This window comes from Nesoenas mayeri (assembly GCF_963082525.1).
Source record: "Nesoenas mayeri genome assembly, chromosome: 5".
Classification (NCBI taxonomy): Eukaryota; Metazoa; Chordata; class Aves; order Columbiformes; family Columbidae; genus Nesoenas; species Nesoenas mayeri.
This window is the reverse complement of record NC_137548.1, coordinates 36,995,690-37,004,802: the sequence shown is the minus strand read 5'-3', so window position 1 is coordinate 37,004,802 and position 9,113 is coordinate 36,995,690. Positions and strand designations below refer to the sequence as shown.

General features: G+C 44.7%; 1 protein-coding gene across 2 annotated transcripts in view; it reads left to right on the top strand.

Annotated features, from left to right (window-relative positions):
• The first annotated feature begins 205 nt into the window (after nt 1-205).
• The window catches only part of ACTN1 (actinin alpha 1), a 47,516-nt gene continuing 38,608 nt past the window's right edge, over nt 206-9,113 (top strand). For both annotated transcript variants that reach the window (XM_080345435.1, XM_080345434.1), the window contains exons 1-2: nt 206-490; nt 5,762-5,881. In XM_080345435.1, coding sequence (XP_080201561.1) covers nt 466-490; nt 5,762-5,881 — 145 coding nt within the window. In that variant the 5' untranslated portion in view covers nt 206-465. The remainder of the gene's footprint in view (nt 491-5,761; nt 5,882-9,113) is intronic.

Sequence of the window (9,113 nt, the reverse complement as noted above, 5' to 3'; positions counted from 1 at the left end):
GATGTATTGTCTAATACTGGAGTCCCTAGCAATCTGAGCACTTAGCATGCCTTAACATCAGTTTCGGGGTATTCTAAACCAAACACAAATTGTAGCGGCCTCTCCAGAAAATCAGACATGCTGGAACCATGAAGTGACTTTCTTTCTCAGACTCCTTCTGTCATGGGAACACCCTGCAACTTCTTTGGATATTTAGGTACATATTTAGATACTAATGCTTGTGCTCTACAAGGACAGCGGGTGGAAAGATGATAACTTAACCAGGACTGGAATCTCTGTCACGGTACCTAGCAGCACTGCTTTGGTTCTGAACTGATGTTTGGCTTCTGGGAAGATTACTGACTTTTTTTTTTTTTCTTCCTTTCTGTGTTTTAGACATTTACAGCATGGTGTAATTCTCACCTCCGCAAGGCTGGGACACAGATTGAGAACATAGAGGAAGATTTCAGGGATGGTCTTAAACTCATGTTACTTCTGGAAGTCATTTCAGGTGAGAGAGGTTCTGTGTGGTGCTCTCAAGTGTCCTGAGCATCTCTGTTCTGAAATCTGTCCTCCTCCTTTCCCACAGAACAGGGGCAGCAAGGGCTGTAATGCTGCCATTTTTTTTTCTGGAATATAAGAACAGCTGCTTTCTGATTCAGAACAAATTTCTCCCTAACGAATATCTTGTCTCCAGCAGTGACCATTAATTTGCTTTTGGAATGTACTCTGAGCCTCATGGCCTGTGCAGGCTGCCCATTGCATTCCTGCTCCTGCCTCTGTGCTTTCCTCTGCCCGTCAGGAATGCGCAGCCTCCTGTGAAGGCTCAGGCAACAGCTCTTACTGCTTGGCGAGGCTGACGAAGCGGCTCGGGGAAGAGTGTGGGAATGCTGCACTGGCAAATCATACCAAAGCCACATGACAGTGGGATTAGGATAAAAGTTATTGGAAGACAGAAGTCAAACCAGTAAATCTTTTGTGTCGTTCAGTTTCAGCTGTGACTGAAGTTTTTCCATTCTAGTTTCAATCCAAGTTCAGCTCTCAAGCCTTCAGTGAAAAAAAAAAAAATTCCAAGGATAAGCAAAATCCCAGAAAACACAGTCTGAAATAAAAACAGTGACAGGAACAAGTTATGTCAGATTTGTTTTCACTCCTGTCACAGATATCCCACTACTTGACAGATATTTCCCAGGGATTATTTCATATAAGCAGTAATCTCTATTGATGTGCAGATGAAATAAATACCTTAGTGTAGAGTATGGTGTGAGGCATCAAGGGGGGATAAGGCTGTCTGTATGAAATGGGTTGAATGCTCACAGGCTTTATTTTTGTGACTTTTGAGCTAGTAATAGTAGCTCAGTGACTTGCACTCCTGACCTTCTTGGTACATTTTCCAATACAATTGCCATGATAGAAGCACTCAGACTGCCTTTCTTCTGCCCCTTCCTTCCTTTCTTTCCCTTTCCCAGCTCCTGCAAAGATGCTATCAGTGTACATGCTTTTTAGAATTTATGAATATAGGATAAAACCTCAGGGCTTTTGCCCCTGCTGGTGGTTTGGAGGGATCAGAGTTCAAAATATTATCAGAGCTTTGCAGCACACACATTGCTTCTACAGTGCCTGTAAGAAACAAGGTAGCAGAATCCTATTAGTTTATTTTCTGTATTTATGTTCCCTTACAGAGGAAGGACTGCAGCAGGGAAGCTCAGGCAGTTGGGCTTAGGTGGCTTGATTTCTAATCACTGAATGGGAGACAGGGGAGAGAAGCATGAACAAGGGAGGGTAGATGAGGCTTGGAGCTAAAGCAGGGGGGTCTTCTATCTGCTTAATTTCCTTGCCTCAACTCCCATTCTTCCTTTCCTGTTGTCCCTTTGGGAGCCTACCAGCAGGGCCTGTCAGACCAACCTGTTTGGGAAGAAGCTAATGGCTTCCAAGTGCACTGGTGGTGTGGGCACAGCATTTCCCCACGTGCTGCAGAGCAGCTCTGTGCCTGCAGCCTGCTGAGAGGTGACCAGTGGGCAAAGGCATGGGGAGCAGCTGTGGGCTGCATCCCACCAGAGGCCATGGTCCTTCACACACAAAGGACTGAACACCCATTCCTTAGAGCCAGCAGAAGCTTGAAGTGCAGTTCTCCTAGGTACAGCAGAAAAAGAGGAGAAATTAAGCACAGTTGGTTTTTTAACCATTTTACTTCCATCATTGGTGGCTTCATTTCCAGTTGTGAATCGTGCTGCTCTCCCAGAGCCTCCTTCCAGCTGCTGGCCCCCCTACTAGTCCCTTTGGCCCATAGCTGGGGAAGCAGCAGCCCAGCCTGAGAGCAGCATGGGGGTAAAGGAGTCTCCTGCTGGTTGGAAAGGGCTCGCCTGTATGTTCCTGCCATGGTTCCCACTGATCACATGCCAAAAGGGTGAGTCTCTGGATGACTCTTAGCCCTCCAGTTCCAGTATCTGGCCTTTTCTTTCAGCTCTTGGTTCACTCCATACCTTCCTATATTTTGGGGGACTGTGGAGCTGCTGATGGGAATTTGGCATGGGCAGGATTGCTCTGTGGCAGGCTGATCTTTTCATCTAGCCCAGAGAGTGATGGCCATAAGACTTCAGCTGTTGGAGCACTGGGCCGGCCTGGATGAGAGCCGTATGGAACCAAGTGCCTCCTTTGCCTGCCCGTCTGCCCAGAGTGTGTGGGAATGAGGGTGTGCAATCTCCATCGCCATCTCCCTCTGCTGCAGCACTGTGCTGCTGTGGGAGGAAGGAGGAGCCTCCGTCAGGGGAGCTGCTGGAGATCCTAGGGTGGGAGAGGGACTGTGCTGCTGCATCTGTGGGAGACCTGTTGCAGGGCAGACCCTCCCATGTGTCCTAGGGACACAATGCTGTCAGGCAGCTAGGGCAGTTAGGAAGCAGTTTTCCCATCTGATGCCACTTCCCGAAGTATGGGAAGCAGTGATATTTTGCTAGAGGAGAGCATCTCAGTTTTACGCAGCCTGGTACCTTTTGGTGGAAAGCGGTGCTGCTGACAGGTCCCCTCCCAGCTCAGCCAGAGCCACCCCGGTCCTGCAGCCCCTGTACAGCTGGGAAACTCTAGGGACAGTCCTGGGACTTCCTCATTGCGAGTCCTCTCCCATTGGCCTTTGTGGTGGGAAGTAACCGTTGAGGGCCCTCCCTAGATATTGCCCCAGAAAATACACTTTCCTTCTTCACCAGGTGCATTTCCTTCCCTGCCACAGCCATTTCAGAAATAATGCTACAAGACTGAAAAAGACTAAGCTCATGTTTAGTATTTTAAAAATAAAGTCATAAGGCACTTTCTGCTCCTGCCCCCTCCCCCCCCCCCCCCCCCCCCCCCAAGAAGGAATGACTAATTGAACTTTTTCCTAAACAAATTTGCTGTAAACAACTTCTGTGCCAACACTTCCTTGCATTGTTTGGCTTTTAAAGTACAGCCTTGGGCTAGTACATGAGAACCAGAGAATGGAATTGAGTAGACCATTTTCATTGTCTCATCTGGGAGCAGAACTGAGAAATAAAGCAATGATGCGAATAGCTGAAAGTAGAACATATTTCTAGCATGCTTCCCATTTAACAATCTGCATCATTAATAATGTATGGCATGGAACCAGATGAAGCTTTTCTCTGGAAATTTGAATTTGTAATAAAGTCTGAGTCTGGAGGAAATAGCCATTGGGTTTGGGGACTTTTGAAGTAAAAAAACCCAACCAAACAAAAAAACACATAAAGCAAAAATCCTATGGTGGTATTTGAGAGAGGAAAACTGCAGTTTTGCAATCACCATCGACTGCTCCAGTATTGCGTTGCTGTCAGAGGGAACACTCCTGCTCTCCCCAGCGCCAGGGGAGAGCAACTCTCCCTTGAGTTGGCGATGCATGTAATGTGGCCACAAGGTGAATTGGATCAGTTTGCTGTTCTAGGTGAAACCTAACCTCTTGTCCTTATTTTTCCTGTTGTAAGGCTAGCTTACAGTCACATAAGCTGAAGAAAATGGTTATTTTTTAGCTGGCTCAACCCCTTTATTGACATTTAGCAGCATAAGTCTGCTTAAGTCTATTGTGAAACTATAAGCAAAGAATGTCATTGTGAAACTGTCACCAAAAATGCTTCCACTTTTATTTAGAATGACTAGCATTATCCAAATGGAAAAAGAAAGCAACATACCATGACGTGTACTTGAGGCTTTATTACAGCAAAAGATTTTTTTAATCCTAGGATGGAGGTAGTACCATAAATACAGCATTTTACTTAAATTGTCAGACATCAGTGTTTCGTTTTGAAAGTGAATCTGTTTTTATCCTTAAGAGCTAATGACACCAGCCTACAGTAATCACTGAAACACTTTTAGAGGATTTTTCATTTCTAGACTTCTTTTCTTTATAGGCCATGTCTATGGTGATAATCTGGCTTTCTCCCTTTTAGCTTTTCCTCACACCTTTGTTGGGAAACAAGCTATCCAGTTTTACTATGAAAGAGTTATTTTTAAAAGTACTTCTCTTTCTCAGCCTTAAGCCTCAAATAAAAGTTTTGAGTCAGCTCTCATTTAATTAAATATTCAGGTTCAAGATATAACCAGAGACTTTTGGAACTGAATAGGTCGGGTAAGTAATTACTTGCATAGACTTGCCCATTTGATCTCTTTTTAATTATTCCGTTACTTTTTTTTTTTCAAAGTGCAAAACTTGCTTGCATTTTGCTCATTTATTTTTTGTATTCTGGAAGCTGTGGTCTGAAAGCAGCTGTTCTGCTCATTTTTTGGTGGTGTGTGTCACAGGTAGTTCCTGATGTCCTGTCTAATTATATTTCTATCAGGTGTTCCTTTGAAAAGCCTACTTGTCTGTCCACGCTTTAATTTGCTTACTCTGTGTGTCAGGTTAGTGTTAGTAAATGTAGGCTGTGAGTCTATTTACAGGCAGCCTATCAAGAAGGGCATGACTGCACTTAATTCAACTCTTTCAAATAAATAAAGTCAAGAAAGTGCTTTTACAAATCTTCCAGCTTTGTTCCAGTCAGGACTCATTTCTATGCGAGATTTACCTGGTCTTACCTGAGAGCTGGGCTGCTTCCCTCTCTCTCCCTCATTATAAACATTTAAAATGCATACTACCATGTAAGAGATCATTGTATAGAGTTAGAAGTACATCAGACATGTAATGGAAAGGAGTTGAGATGGCAGTCCTTACAGTTATAAAGCCACTTGCCAAAGCAGCAGTTTAATTTCCTGATACAGGGACTTGTGTCCATTCAGTGCAGAGACTTAGAGAGGCAGGAGGTCTGTATCCTGGCTGTGGAAAAGGCAAGATACAAGATACCCTCATGTTATTTGACTACAGGGAATTCCAAGAAGGAGAGATTTGTTTTGTAAATTGGATGTTGTAAACGCTGGAAGGGACCTCCTCACCTGTCTTTGTGCGGGTGGGAAGTTTGTGCCACTTCCAGGCCTCGTTGTGTGTGGTTAACAGTACTGCCTCAGTCAGTGTGGTTTTGAAGGACTTTTTCATCTCTGATATAAACCTCTTGTGGAAAGGACTCTGTGCCAACAATTCCCCTGTTATTAAATTATCTGGGGTGCAACAAAAATATGCTTCTCTATCTGATTCTTTCTGGGGGTACTTAACAGTGAGTGTGGCTGTCCTGCCTTTGTTGAGGAAGGAGGCAGGAAGATCTATCGTTCGTCTGGCTGAGCGGCAGGACCTACCAGCATGGGGAAACACCCACCAGGGAAGAAAGGCTTCAAAACTGTTTTCTAATACTTTTGTTTTCTCTTTTCTTCTTAGGTGAACGTTTGGCTAAGCCTGAAAGAGGCAAAATGCGAGTGCACAAAATATCCAACGTGAACAAGGCCTTGGATTTCATTGCTAGCAAAGGAGTCAAATTAGTATCTATTGGAGCAGAAGGTAAAGAAACCAGCTGATTTGTCTGGGCCCAGCCTGTGCTTTGCCATTGCCTTTCTCTCATGGCTAGATGTCATTTGCCTTTGCACCTCCCTGTGCCTGTCCTCTACGAGGACATGGTAGGGCTAGTACCATGTCCTCGTAGAATAAGCTGTGGAGGAAAAGAGGGGAGGTATTAGGCCTTTACTCTGGATTTAAATGCCACCTTCACACCAAGATGCCAAATCCGATTCCCACTTGGGCTTATTGGTCAGATCCTCCTGCTTTTCTCCCGGTTCTTGTGAGTTAATTAAAACATTGAGCAGTGGCAGGAACAGATTAATTGGGATGTTTCTTTCTCAAATGAAGAAAAATCTAAATTGAAGCACAGCAGCTGCTTGTGTTTAGCTTGCTGCAGAGCTCTGGGAAAGATCCTCTGTTGCTGTAGGGCATCTCATGGGTCAAAGCCAAGTGTAGTCCTGAGCACAGGTCAGGGACCCCAGAGCCTTCAATTTTCAGAGCTTCTAGGCTCCTTGTTGTGCATCCCAGAAAGCTGAGTGCTCTGCCTGGAAGCTGTGTTATTATTGTGTAGAGACCATTGTGGGCAGCACCAGGGGTGCCGTCAAGACAGACTTGCGGATCATGCAGACAGCAGGGGTTTGTGTAGCATTTTTGTCTTTTTAGCAAAAATGGGGCGTTTTGCAGATATGTCACCCAAAACCCAGGAGGGCTTGCAGGTTAGTAGGGTAGTTTGCTGTTTTATAAACCATAACAACTTGTCATCTGGATTGTGTTTGTATGACACTTGTTTTCCTCTGCTCTGGACCTGTGTGTAAGTCCTGCCTATGGACTCATGTTGTCAGTGTTGCTGTGGCGACACTCTGCTTCTGTGGTATTTCTATGTTTGTCTTTACAGTGACCACAGAAAATGAGGGAGGTTTGTTATCTCCATCTTACAGATGGAAATACATGGTTTCTCCAAGGAAACTCATGACAGAGCCAGGAAATGAGCACATGATACTGTCCTGGATGAGCATTCCTCCTCCAGGAGAGTTGTCGAGCTGCAGAGCCGAGCCCTGCCTGTTCTTAGCCCAGGAGGTCAGAGCACATTGGCATGCCATCCCCAGTTCTGGCATTTTAGGTGTGCTTTTAGGGACATCTCTGGTCCGCTTGTTCTGTGTCAGATCTGGCAGAATACCTCAGCTGCTGTGGGTGCTTATGTTTGCCTTGCTGAGACCTTTACCTCAACGTGCTGCTTTAACTTTATGAAGACCTTGGAACAATTTAAACTAGTGTCCAGGCACATTGCAGACACTCCTTTAATGTGTCTGGTATTTAAGAGCAAAAAACAAGAGGTGGATGGCTCAATTATGCTGATACTTTGCGTGCAAAACTTTTCTTCAGTTTTCTCAGCTTTTTCCACAGGAGCAACCTGAGTGTGTTGCTGGCCCTGAGTACAGTTTATGTACTACAAGTGCATATCTAAGGTAATTTTGTGCCCTTGCAAAAAAGACTGATGCATCCAGTGTCTGATGCAGTGGTCCATGTCTGTATGGGACCCTTTTCAAACTGGAAGCTGGACCTGGAGCCGGAGGTCTTCTGCCTTAAAACAGCTCCTGCTGTCATCTGGATCTTGGACAGACTTTTGGATCTTTCTGGGAGTCTAGAGCATGCTTAAAAACTATTTTCCCTACTATGTTCCTTTTTTTTTATTTTTCCTGGTTCTGATCTCCTTGGCACTAGTTCGCCTTTTCCTCTCCTTCCACTGGATTTTTCTTTTTTGATCTCTGTTCCTGAATCAGCTGTGACTCTACCCTCATAGCAATTAGAAATAATTTACAAGTAAAATGGTCTGTGACCAAAGATCTCCAGGGCCCAGTTATTCAGTATGGATTCATGGCAGTTACCCTGTTCAGAAATATGCTGTAAGTCGCCATTTTGTGACAGAAGCCATGGTCTGTGTCAGTGTAAACAGTGCTCCTGACTTCCCTTGCCCATGCAGCTGCATGGTGAACCCATATAGGTTTCTTTTTACTACCAAAGGGTAGCACTGCATTAAAGTTTAGACCAAGGTTAGATTGATTTCTATACAGAGTGCTTGGGCCTGTGCTGCGATGCCAGCTTAGGCCATGTAAGTGATCACACAGTGTGGGCTCCCCCACCCCAGCGCCTGCTCTGCACACAGACCCAGCCCAGGCCACTCTGGTTGTCACCAGGAAACATAACCTGCTGCAGGGGCTGCTGCCTATTCCATCCAGGTACTTGGTGTACAATGAATTACGTATCAGCTATAAAAACTGACTTTTCCTTTGAACAGCACAACAGCAACTCAGTCCTTGGAAGGGATTATAAGCCTTCCTGGAGCATGAATTTTAAGGGCTTTCAGACTTTAAGACGGCATCACGCAGCAGCGAAGTAGAAGATAAAAGCCAGTGAGGCAGTCATAACACTGCACCAAGAAAATGAGGTGTACATGCCTCAGTCAGATTGGACTGATCTAGGAAGTTTTCCAGGTGTTTTTTCCCCCAGAAGAGAAAAACATGATCCCACACCAGCATGGTAGTACTGGCTGGAGTGTAGTGCACTCCTCACCTCGAGGTGGCTTGTCCCATCTGTGGGTGTCTGCTGAGCAGAAGGGTCCTGTGTGAAGGATCTGCAATGTAGCTGTAGTTCTCTGTATACATCAGACAAATTGCATTGGCCATCAGTGTCCTTTTTTTTTTTTTTTTTTTTTTTTTCTGGTTAAAAATAAGCTCCAGAAATAATCCCATGGGGTCTTTCAGGTTGGCTTTAAGCCTTGTTGAAAATTCATGCTTAATCAGTGTTAAAGCCAGCATCATCAAATAAAGATCCCTCTCTGCTGTTTACAAGCCAGACTCTGCAGCCGTGTCCCAGTGAACAAGAACCAGAGTGGAAGAGGATTTCCTACACTTGCATAAGTACAGGATGTATTCCACATCCACATTAAAAGGAGGATGAACTGAGCAAACAGAATAAGAAATGAGAGTTAAGAGCTGCTTTTTACAGCTATATTTGCCTGTTAACAATTCATGATGATTCTGAATGTCTTTGTTAGCCAGATTCCATAGGATCAAAGCAGTTGTGCCATACAGCAGACCTGTGTAAATCTGGATCAAGGAAGTCTCGAGCCTAGTACAGCTTCCAAATGGTTTTTCATCTGCTTTTAAACCTCACTGTCATTTGACACCTCAGGAGCCTTCTTTTGCTGTAATAGATTCCATACTGGTGTCAAATG